This window comes from Chiloscyllium plagiosum, chromosome 28 (genome assembly GCF_004010195.1).
Source record: "Chiloscyllium plagiosum isolate BGI_BamShark_2017 chromosome 28, ASM401019v2, whole genome shotgun sequence".
In the NCBI taxonomy this organism is placed as follows: domain Eukaryota; kingdom Metazoa; phylum Chordata; class Chondrichthyes; order Orectolobiformes; family Hemiscylliidae; genus Chiloscyllium; species Chiloscyllium plagiosum.
The window spans coordinates 327,272-339,793 of record NC_057737.1 but is presented as its reverse complement, the minus strand read 5'-3'; the positions used below and the strand labels follow the sequence as shown (position 1 = coordinate 339,793).

Here is a 12,522-nt window from a genome sequence, read left to right as displayed (position 1 = left end):
GGGGCGGCACAGGCCCAGGCCCAGGCCCCGGGGCGGGAGCGGCCCAGGCCCAGGCCCCGGGGCGGGAGCAGCCCAGGCCCAGGGGCGGGAGCGGCACAGGCCCAGGCCCCGGGGCGGGAGCGGCCCAGCCGCTTCATCACCAACAAAACCTGGGCATTGCCCAAAAGGTCCGTGTCGCTGCCCGACCTGCTGTGATCTTCCAGCACCGCTCTGACCTAGAATAGAGTCCGCGGGCCGAATGGCCTGGCTCTGCTGGGGGGGAATCTGGTCAGATCCAGGGAGGTTACCTGGAGAGAGGGAGGGAGGGACTCCGGCTGATTGATTACAGGGATTTCCACACATTAATACCAGAAACACCGCCCGTTGGGGGGTGTCTGTTCTCCGGAGGATGTAGAGCAGCAGGTCCTGGAGGGTGTGGCTCCAAGCTGAGGCAGGGCTGACTGCAGGAAGGGTAGGTGGTGGAGCATGGTTGCTGTTGTGGAGCAGAGGGTCTGCAAAGAGAATCATTGTTTGTAGAGAGAGAGGGGGGGAGAACTTCTTCAAGGTAGGCATCCTTGGAAGAGGCATCACCTCCTGGTGAAGGGCTTATGCTCGAAACATCGATTCTCCTGCTCCTCGGATGCTGCCAAAACTGTGCTTTTCTAGCACCACACTCTCAATAACAAAACTATACTTTGCTCATTTACCTACATTTGGTCCATGTCTTGCTGTACCCTTGGTGTTTCAGCTGTGGCCTAACCAATGTATTATACAGTTCCTTGCTCTTGTATTTAGTACTTTAATTAATAAAGGTAAGTATCTCATATGCTTCAACCACCTCATCTACCTGTCCTGCTACCTTCAAGGAGCTATGGACTTGCACACTAAAGTCCCTCTGATCCTCTATACTTCCTAGGTTCCTATCATTCAACATTGACTCCCTTACCTTGTTAATCCTTCCCAAAATGCATCACCTCCCACTTTTCAGGATTAAATACCATTTGTCACTGTTCAGACCATCTAACTAATCCATCTATATTATTCTGGAGAGTCAGACTCTCTTCGAATCTTTCCTCCTTGCTGAAATGTAATTTTGCTGAGAGTCATGAATTACCTCCTTAAACTTTTGGCCTGGCTCCTGCACTGCCATTCCTGCTATCCTATCCATCCAGTTCAATAGAGCTAACTATTATAATTCCCTTTGACTTAAACACAGTTGTTTCCTACCCAAGTTTCTCACTCTCAAACAGAATATTAAATTCTATCAAGGGACCTTGGAGGGCAGGTTCATAATTCATTTGAAAGTAGGATCACAGGTAGATAGGATAGTGAAGATGATGTTTGGTCAGACCATTGAGCATGAGAGTTGGAGGTCATGTTGCGGCTGTACAGGACATTGGGTTAGGCCACTGTTGGAATATTGCGTGCAATTCTGGTCTCTTTCCTATCGGAAGGATGTTGTAAAACTTGAAAGGGTTCAGAAAAGATTTACAAGGATGTTGCCAAGGTTGGAGGATTTGAGCTGTGGGGAGAGGATGACTAGCGAGTTTTGAGAAGATTTGTAGCTCAGGTTGAGGTTCTGGATGTAGGTTTGTTCACTGAGCTGGAAGGTTTTTCAGACATTTCATCACCATACTAGGTAATATTATCAGTGAGCATCTGGATGAAGCGCTGGTGACGTTTTACTTAGAGGTCATTTATTAAACCTGCCTCACTCCCCATTACCAGATATAAGACAGCCTGTTCCCTGGTTAGCTCCATGACACATTGCTCCAGCAAACTATCCCTAGTGCAGAATTTGTTGTCATAGCCACCCTTTTCAACGATTAACCTAATCAACCTGAAGATGAAAGTCACCCATTATCATTGCTATATTAGATTAGATTACTTACAGATTACTTACAGTGTGGAAACAGGCCCTTCGGCCCAACAAGTCCACACCGACCCGCCGAAGCGCAACCCACCCATACCCCTACATTTACCCCTTTAACCTAACACTACGGGCAATTTAGCATGGCCAATTCACCTGACCCGCACATTTTTTTTTTGGACTGTGGGAGGAAACCGGAGGACCCGGAGGAAACCCACGCAGACACGGGAGAACGTGCAAACTCCACACAGTCAGTCGCCTGAGGCGGGAATTGAACCCGGGTCTCTGGCGCTGTGAGGCAGCAGTGCTAACCACTGTGCCACCGTGCCGCCCACAATTCTTTTACATGCTCCTATTCTGTGTTGATTTCTACCCTTTCCTATAGTGTGGGAGCTGATTGGGGTTCTGTACACTACTCCTGGCAATGTCTTTTTCATTTGCTGTTTGTTTTGCCTCCATGCCAATTGACTCGACAACAATTCTTTGGCCCATCAGGAATCATTTGAACTACAAGAAGCTAGTATTCAGCTTAAGTATTATAATATGCAAATGGGCTGTTGGTCCTTTCTGAAAGGGAACAAAATATAAAGTAAGGAGGTTTTGCTAAAATTATTCAAAGCACTCATCAGACCACACCCAGAATACTGTGAACACTTTTGGGCCCATTGTCTAAAGAAAGATAGACTGGCATTGAGTCAGTCCAGGGAAGGTTCACGACTTTAATACCAGGTATGGATCCTCTTGTGAGGAGCAGTTAAGTACATTGGGCCTGTACCACTTGGAGTTTTGAAAAATGAGAGATGACCTTGATGAAACATACAAGCTTATTAGAAGACTTGACAGTGTAGATGCAGACCGGTTGTTCCCCCTGTGGGAGTGTTTAGGACTGAATCTGAGAATAAGGAGTCACACATTTAAGTAGAGCTGAGAAGGGGTTTCTTCTGTCAGAATCTGTGAAATTCTTCACCGCAGATGGTTGATCAGGCTGGGGTCATTAAATATATTCCAGTCTGGGATATGGGCAAGCACGGTGGCTCAGTGGTTAGCACTGCTCCATCACAGCACCAGGGACATGGATTCAATTGCAGCCTTGGGTAGCTGTCTGTGTGGAGTTTGTTTGTTCTTCCCGTGTCTGTGTGGGTTTTATCCGGGTGCTCAGGTTTCTTCTCACAGACCAAAGATGTGCAGGTTAGGTGGATTGCCACACCAAATTCCCTATAGTGTCCAGAAATCTGCAGACTAGGTTTAGCCATGAGAAATGCAGAATTTCAGGGATAGGTTGCTTGAGCGACGAGGGGGTTGCCTGGGAAGGAGGCTCTTTGGAGGATCAGTGTGGGGCATTGTGGGATTGTTGGGCTGGATGACCTTCCTCACTAGGGATTCCATGATTCAGTGATAACAGATTTTAATCAATCAGGGAATCAAGGATTGTGGGGAAATGGCAGGAACGTGGAACTGAAGATTATCAAATCAGCCATGGTCTCACTGAATGGCAGAGGTAACTCAGTGGGCCAGATGCAGCTTACGGTCTTGTCTGGGGGATGGGGGTTTGGGGCGGGTGGGAGGATGGTGAGTGTATATCTGCTGTGTTCTTTTGTTGGTGAGTTAGGGGTTGTGCTGTAATGTTGGAACAACATGGTTACATCTGGCAATGAAAAAGCTAACGTAATTATTGTTCTGACCAGTTTGAAGGAAATGGCCATTTTAGCCCAGCTGAGTGCGCAGTACTCAACACGGAAAGATCCCGCAGTTGAACTGGAATTCAAGCAGCGGGGGAATGCACAGTTCAAGCTGAAGGACTATGCTCACGCTGTTGCCTTGTATTCAAAGGTACATTTGGATACTATTAACCTGCTCCCCGACTCTCAACCTACAGTCATTGGTCAGAACACTCTTCTCCAAGTTGGTGACCCCTGGATTCAACCTTGTACAGACTGGCGATCCCAGGCTGGATCCACACACTCCAGGGTGGCTTCTTTGAGCCCAAACTGATCCTTAAACTCTGTGTCTTAGCCCCATTTTCCAGTTCTGAGCCCATTCTCCTGTGTGGCGCGCGGGCATTTATTACTTACTGCCTGCCTCTCGTGTTGTGCCCTCTGACAGGCTGTCCCTCTCTCTCTCTCTCTCTGTTTTCAGGGACTTCACCATAGCTCCACGCACTCCCCTCAGGCTGCACTGCTCTATGCCAACCGCTCAGCAGCACTGTACCAGCTACAGCGATACCAAGCAAGTCAAAGGCAGCCCTCCTCAGCTCGGGAGAAGTTGGGCACACAGTCAATGTTCATGTGATGGAATCTGGCTGAGGCATTGAACTGCGTGCAGGGTGGGGGGAGGGAGGACTGAAGGAGTTAGGGAGGGTGGGTATTGGGGGCGAATTGGGGCAGTTAGGGTAAGGGTCAGATAGAGGGTGATTTTTGGCTCTGTCCTTGAAAACACTGACCAACGAGTTTTCCCCTGTCTCTATCCAGGAATGCCTGGTGGATATTGAGAGAGCTCAGGGACACAATTATCCCCATGAGCTGCTACATAAGATCCTGGCACGCCGCACAGCCTGCTTGCAGCGCCTGGGCCAAGCTGATGGAGCCTCTGGCCTCTGCAGCAAAGAACACCTCCGTGCAAGAGGCAGAGGGAGAGCCTGGATCCAGAGCCAGCCCACAACAGGAGGGGCCCCCCATGGACAGACAAAGACCTCAGGAACTCTGTGCGAAATCTCTCCGTCCATCGCCGTGGGCTCCGACAGTTCCCGGGGCCGCCATTTGGTAGCAACGGAGGAGCTGAGGCCAGGAGAGGTCCTGCTCCAGGAGAAAGCCTTTGCAGCTGTGCTGATCCCAGAGGGAGCCAGAAGAGAGCCATTCTCCAATGAGGATGTGTACTGTCACCACTGCCTTGAGTGGACTGAGCTCCCTGTGCCCTGCCTGACCTGTAGCTTCAGCAGTTACTGCAGTGAGCTGTGTCGAGAGCATGCCTGGAATCAGTATCACTGGCTGGAATGCAGACTTGGGGGATTCCTGTTGGCACTGGGCACATTCACCCAGCTTGCACTCCGCACTGTGCTGCTGGCAGGTATACAGGAGGTACAGGGAGCAGAAAAATTGGAGAGTGGAGCTGACCAAAGGACGATTGGCGAATGCAGCGTGAGGCACAATCCAGACCACAAAGTGGAACTGAGTAGTTGTTTTTCTGGGATGTCAGAGGTTGGCGATGGGATGCCCAGGGACGCTCAGAGCCGTTACCAGATGATCCACAGTCTCCTGACCCACACCAGATTGCAAACACCAGAGCACCGCTTCCTCTGTGGTCTTACCGCAGCAGCTGTGTGCCAGGAGATCAGGCGAATGGGGCTGGAGTCACAGCTGGTGAGTGACAAGCTGGAGCAGCCTGCAATTATTGCCCAAGACCAGGGACTAAGGACACTGGGAGTGGCATTGCTCCGACACCACCTCCAGCTGGAGTGTAATGCTCAGGCTATCACAGCACTCAGAGTCACAGGTATGTACCAGGGTACAGGATGGCCTGAGAGCCTGCTGTAACGGAGACATGGATTTCACAGGGTGGGATTGGTTGCTGGATGTTCCAGGGTTTAGATCTTTAAAAAGAACAGGGAGGGGGTAAAAGAGGAGGGGAAGTAGCACTGTTAGAAAGGGCATCACAGCTTCAGAAAAACAGCTTGTCGAGGAGGGTTTGTATACTGAGTCAGTACGGGTGGAAGTCAATAACAGGAAAGGAACAGTCACTTTATTGGGTGTTTTCTATAGACCCCCCCATAGCAGCAGAGAGATGGAAGAACAGGTTGGACAGCAGATCTTGGAAAGGTGCAGCTGTAACTGAGTTGTTGTTACGGGTGACTTCAACTTCCCCGATATTGATGGGAACCTTCTTAGTGCAGATGATCTGGATGGATCTGATTTTTGTCAGGTGTATCCAGGAAGGATTGCTGACTCAATATGTAGCTAGGCCAACTGGGGCGGGGGGGGGGGGGGGGGTGAGGCCGAATTGGATTTGGTGCTAGGCAATGAGCCATGCCAGGTGTCAGATCGCTCAGTGGGAGAGCATTTCTGGGACAGTGATCACAACTGCCTCACCTTTACCATAGCCATGGAGAGAGATAGGAACAGACAGTAGGGGAAGGTATTTAATTAGGGGAGGGGAAATTATACTGCTATTAGACAGGAGCTGTGGAATATAAATTGGGAACAGTTCTACAGGGAATACACAACAGAAATATGGAGGCAATTTAAGGAGCACTTGTGGCGAGTGTTGGATAACTTTGTCCCACTGAGACAGGCGAGGAACGGTAAGGTGAAGGAGCCTTAGATGACAAGAGAAGAGTTTCTCATCATGAGGAAGAAGGAAGCTAACTTAATGTTGAGGAAACAAGGATCTGGCACAGCTTTAGAGGATTACAGGGTAGCTAGGAAAGAACTTAAAAATGAACTGAGGAGAGCTGGGAGGGGGCACGAAAAAGCCTTGACAGGAAGGAGTACGGAAAACCTAAAGGTGTTCTATACTTACATGAGGAATAAGAGAATGACCAGAGATCGGTAGGGCCGATCAAGGATAGTGGAGGGAACCTATGCCTGGAGTCTGAAGAGGTAGGATAAGCCCTAAATGAGATTTTTGCTTCAGTATTCACTAGAGAGAGAGGGACCTTGTTGATAGAACACATGGACCAGGTTAGTAGGCTTGAACAGATTGATATTAAGGAAGCGAGTTTTGAGAAGATTTGTAGCTTAGGGGAGGGGAAATTATACTGCTATTAGACAGGAGCTGTGGAGTATAAATTGGGAACAGTTGTTCTACAGGGAATACACAACAGAAATGCAGAGGCTGTTGAAGGGGCACTTGTGGCGAGTGTTGGATAACTTTGTCCCACTGAGACAGGCAAGAAATGCTAAGGTGAAGGATGTAGGTTTGCGTGCTGAGCTGGAGTTCATTTCCAGACGTTTCGTCACCTACTAGGTAACATCTTCTGTGGGCATACAGGCAAAGCAATGTTGATAATTCCTGCTTTCTGTTTATATGTTTGGGTTTCTTTGGGTTGGTGATGTCATTTCCAGTGGTGACATCATCTCCTGTGGTGCTGTCACTTCCTGTTCTTTTTCTCAGGGAGTGGTAGATGGGGTCTAACTCGATACATGAACATCAACTAGCCACAAAAAGACATGACCCTCTCTCACTAGTATCATTACATACAGATAAGGAAGGACACCATTTCGACTGGGACAACACATCCATCCTAGGACAAGCCAAACAGAGACACGCACGAGAATTCCTAGAAGCATGGCATTCCAACAAACACACAGTGTTAGACCCCAACTACCACCGCCTGAGAAAAGGAACAGGAATTGACGTCACCAACCCAGAGAAACCCAAACATATAAATAGAAAGCAGGAATTATCAACAGTGCTCCGCCCAGAGGCCCTAGTAGGTGACAAAACATCTGGAAATTAACCTTCCAGCTCAGTGCGCAAACATAATATTAAGGAAGTGGATGTGCTGGAAATTCTGGGAAACATCAAGATAGATAAGTCTCCAGGGCAGGACCAGATATATCCATAGTTACTATGGGAAGCGAGGAATGGGATTGCTGCGCCTCTGGCGATGATCGTTGCATCCTCACTCTCCACGAAGGAGTACTTGATGATTGGAGGGAGGTATTCCCTTCAAGAAAGGGAATAGGGAAATCCCTGGGATTACAGATCGGTCAGTCTTACGTCTGTGGTAAGGTACTGGAAAGGATTGGAAAAACATAGTTTGATTAAAGATAGTCATCATGGCTTCGTGAGGGGCAGGTCATGCATCGCAAGTTTTATTGAGTTCTTGGAGGATGTGACGAGGCAAGTTGACGAAGGCCGAGCAGTCAGTGATGTATATGGATTTCAGTAAGGCATTTGATAAGGTTCCACATGGTAGGCTCTTTCAAAAAGTTAGGAGGCTTGGGATACAGGGAAACTTGGCTGTCTGGATACAGAACTGACTGGCCGAAAGGAGACAGCGAGTTGTAGCGGATGGAAAGTATTCGGCCTGGAGTTCGCTGACCAGTGGTGCCCCACAGGGATCTGTTCTTGGGCCTCTGCTCTCTGTAGTTTTTATAAATGACTCGGATGAAGAAGTGTAAAGGTGGGTTAGTAAGTTTGCTGACGACACAAAGGTCGGTGGTGTTGTAGATAGTGTCGAGGGCTGTTGCAGGCTACAACAAGCCATTGACAGGATGCAGAGCTGGGCTGGGAAGTGGCAGTTGGAGTTTAACCTGGATAATTGCAAAGTGATTCATTTTGGAAGGTCAAATTTGAATGCTGAATACAGGGTTAAAATCAGGAGTTTTGGCAGTGTGGAGGAACAGCAGGATCTTGGGGTACACATACATAGATCCCTCAAAGCTGCCACCCAAGTTGATAGGGTTGTTAAGGAGGCGTATAGTGTGTTGGCTTCCATTAACGGGGGATTGAGTTTAAGAGCCACAAAGTTTTCCTGCAGCTCTATAAAACCCCGGTTAGACCACACTTGGAATATTGTGTCCTGTTCCAGTCGCTTCGTTATTGGAAGGAAGTAGATTCTTTAAAGAGGGTGCAGAGGAGGTTTACCAGGATGCTGCCTGGACTAGAGGGCGTGTCTTCTGCAGAGAGGTTGGAGAGAAGAAGGAAGAGAGGTGACTTAATAGAAGTGTACAAGGTAATGAGAGGCATAGATAGAGTAGACAGCCAGAGATTCTTCCCCAGGGCAGAAATGGCTGTCACAACGGGAAGGAAGGTACAGGGGAGATGTCAGAGGTAGGTTCTTTGCACAGAGAGTGGTGGGTGTGTGGAATGCACTGCCAGCAGTGGGAGGAGAGTCAGTGATAATATTTACATTTAAGCGACTGCTGGCCAAGCACGTGGATGGCAGTAAATTGAGGGCTGTGGATGTTCGGCTGATCTTAAATTAGGATAAATGTTCGGCAGAACATTGGCCAGAGAGCCTGTACAATTCTATGTTTTGTGTAAACTGACACCATGAATGGGATTTGTATGAGAGCGTACTGCCTAGCCAGTGTGGGAGCAAGCTATATGGACCAGGGAGATTGAGTGGTCGGTCAGTGAGTGGTATCTATGCTGGCTTTCTGAAGGAGCGATGTATATACTACCCCTTCCCCGGCCCCTGACATAGTTATTCAGTTCTCTTTTGAAAGTCTCAGTTGAAGTCCATTCCAGATCCTAACCACTCACTACATGACAGGTTTATTTTTACCTGTCCCCTTTGTTTCTTTTGTCAGTGAGCTTCGGTGTCTGTCATCTGATTTCTGATCCTTGTGCCAAAGAAGACACCCTCTTTCTGACTCTCCATTCAGACCATGGTTCAAGGTTATAATGACAGTCGGCACCTTGAAATGGAGTGGTCCAAAAACCAACCTATAATTCCTTGCTGATGCCAAGTGTGTATAATGGTGCCGTGAGCAGTGCATGATCTGGTGTGATTGCCAAAGGATCTCCATTCCCTCTTATTTTTCCTGCCACTGCATAGGTCATGCACTGCAGCAGCTTCCAGAGCCCGCAATCAATCTGCCCGGATGCCACTCAGCATGCACGGACTGTCCATATGGTTGCTTGTGTTACACCACTGGGTGAACCCCTCTGCTAATTTAAAACCTGCAACACAGAAAAGATTTATCCCATGCGGTAATCTGTGAAAATTCAAGAGGTCAAGAACAAGTAAAAATTAACAACTTTATTACTGAAAGTATAACAAAGAATAATTAACTAACAACTATTTACAACTCTTGTCCAACCTATCTTTTACATTCCCTTCTATAATACTAGCCCAATAAAGCCCCCGATTACAATTTACGAAACAAAACTTCTAATCTCAAAACCAGGTGGCTTTCGGTTTTCTCTGTATTCCTGACTTGTTCTTGGGGATTCTGCTGCACAGGTTACTGATCGATAAAGGTACCTTTAAGAGAGCTATTTTTCAGGCAGTCTTTATATGTTGGTAGCTTGGCGGTTCTCCTCTCAACTGTTCAATTTTCCCCGGTCTTATACCCCCAAAGTGTCGGATTGTGTCATTGGCTTTTCACATTGTCAATATACTAATACAAACTGGATTGGACTTCGGTATTTTTCGTGGTATAATTTAAACTGATTGGCCTAATTTGAATCTGTTTTGTCATTTCCAGGTAACCAGCTACCCTAGTTAACTCCAGTAACTGGAGCATATGTGACATTATATCTTTTTTTCTGAACACTTGGTGCTGTCAGGTAGTTTTTGCTAGCTTTTAACTTTCTTAAAGGTACAGTACACTCACATCTTCATAACAATTGGCTATGCAGCTTAAAGAGATCATTGCCAAGGATCCTGTGCAGCTGCTTGTGCCTGGTGATCCCTACAGCTTTACTTTGACTTTGTGACTGCAAGCTCACTTCCTGCTGAGGATTCCGAGCTTAAAGCACTTGTTCTTGTTGCAGGAGGCGGACATTCCCATGTGGCAGAGATGGAAGAGGTCAGGATTGCGACTGCCTTCTATTGTACAGTCAGCCTGCTGAACCATTCCTGTGAACCCAACACTAGTATCACATTCCACAACAGCACCATCATTGTGAGAGCCTCCCAGCACATTGCAGCAGGCCAGGAAGTGCTACACTGCTATGGTAACTCCAACAGTCAGCTTGATCCCTCCATAGCTCCCTCTCTCGGACTTCTCCCTGCCCTCCCCTTTTCTACTTTCACAACACACAGGTTGGAAAGTCAGTTCCGAGTGGGCTTAGGGCAGTTAGATAAAAAGATACTGAATAGGTTAAATGAGTGTACAGAGATGTAGTAAATAGAGTATAATGTGGGAAGATGTAGAATTGTTTTTGGCAGAATAAAAGGAAACCTCTAAATGGTGAGAGATTGCACAGCTCGATACAGAACAATTTGGGTGTCCTTGTATATCAATTGCAAAGTTTAGTCACAGCAAGTAATTGGGAAAACTAATAGAATGTTATCATTTATCATGAGGGGAATTGAATCCTGGAGTAGGGAGGTTGGCCTTCAGTTATACCGGGCACTGCTGGGACCACATCTGGAGTACTCTGTAGAGTACCAGTCACTGTATTGCAGGAAGAATGTACATATGTTGGAAGCAGTTTAGAGAAGGTTCAGATTAATACCTGGAATGGGCATGTGTTATGAGGAAAAGTCTAGGCTTATATCCACCAGAGTTTAGAGGAGTAAGAGGCGATTTGTTTGATGTATAAGTTCCTGAAGAGTATTGGCGGGAGGATGTTAGAAAGAATGTTCCACCTTTTTATTTTATTCATTCACAGGCTGAAGGTGTCACTGGCCAGGCCAGTAATTATTTGGCAGTTGAAAGCCAACCAGATTGGCTGTGGGTCTGGAATGGCATGTAGGCCAGACCAGGTAAGGATGGCAGTTTCCTTCCCTAAAGGACGTTAGCGAACCCGATTGTCTTTTCTGACAATCGACCACAAATTTGTGGTCATCATTAGATTCTTAATTCCAGATTTTTATTCTGTTCAAATTCTGCCACCTGCTGAGGTAAGATTTGAGCCCTAGTTCCCAAAACATTACCTGTGTCTCTGGATGAACAATCCAATGATAATGTCACTAGGCCATCGCCATCCCTTTGAGGGAATTTAGAACGAGAAGTCATTGTTAAAAATCATGAGGTGACCAATGGGACCGAAATGAGGAGAAACTTTTTCTGGTAGCGTCATGAGTCTTTGGAACTCTCTTCCTGGAAAGGTGTTGATGCAGCTTCTGTGAATATTTTTAAGGCAGACTGAGGCAGACAGGTTCTGAGGAAAACTTGAATGAGACTCAAAACATTAGCTGTTTTTCTCTCTCCACACTTGCTGCCAAACCTGCTAAGTTTCTCCAGCAGTCTCTGAATTTTTGAATCAGATTTCCAGCATCCAGGGTTTTGCTTTTATTCAAGTGGATGGGATCTTGTTAGTGAGAGGGTGAAAGGCTCTCAGCAGTTGGTAGGAATGTGGCTTTGAGGTTACAGAGAGATCAGCCTTGATTTTATTGAATGGAAGAACAGGCTCAAGGGGCCAAGTGGTTTACACCTGCTTGAAATTCTCAGGTGCTTTCCCCACTCTTTCCAGCTCCTCTCCAATATCTGTGTCCCTTTTCTCTCTTCCCTCTTCTCTCTGTTTCCCCTTCCCCAGCAGGTGCTCACTGTGTGTTGTGTTGGCTTCAACTGTCTCTCTGCTGATTCCAGGGCCGCACTGGAGCCGGATGGCAGTGAGGGAGCGACAGCAGGCCCTGAGATCGCAGTATTTCTTTCACTGTCAGTGCACTGCATGTGTTCGTGAGGAGGGGAATGTTGGAATGGACTCTGTGCTTGGCCAATTCCTCTGCTCTTATTGTGGGGTCGAGTTACAGGTGAGGAGAAGACAAGTAGTTGGGCTGGCACTGGGTTACTGGTTTCCTGTTTACTGACCATCTTTCCTGCTGCACTACCCAGGACTTCCCATCATAGGGCATCATTCCCGGCTCATCACCTAGTGGCACTGACAAGTTTTAAGAAAACACTCGTTGGCTGGAGCTAACTCCACAGGTCCCACTGCACTAGAAGACATTTGGTGATGATGTCACCGTTCCCTTTGCAGTCTGCCTCAGTCAGTCTTGTTCTTTGCAGGATTCGAAGGAGGCTCATTGCACATGCTCAAACAGCTCCTGTCGTCTC

The 12,522-nt window shown here is 47.4% G+C and overlaps 1 protein-coding gene across 1 annotated transcript; it reads left to right on the top strand.

Annotated features, from left to right (window-relative positions):
- Positions 1 to 3,427: 3,427 nt before the first annotated feature.
- Positions 3,428 to 12,522, top strand: LOC122564196 (SET and MYND domain-containing protein 4-like; the record flags this gene model as incomplete). Its single annotated transcript, XM_043718889.1, has 6 exons — positions 3,428 to 3,679; positions 3,986 to 4,075; positions 4,318 to 5,338; positions 10,292 to 10,474; positions 12,055 to 12,218; positions 12,475 to 12,522. Coding segments are annotated over exons 1-6 (1,701 nt in total), but the record flags the coding sequence as incomplete, so codon positions are not given.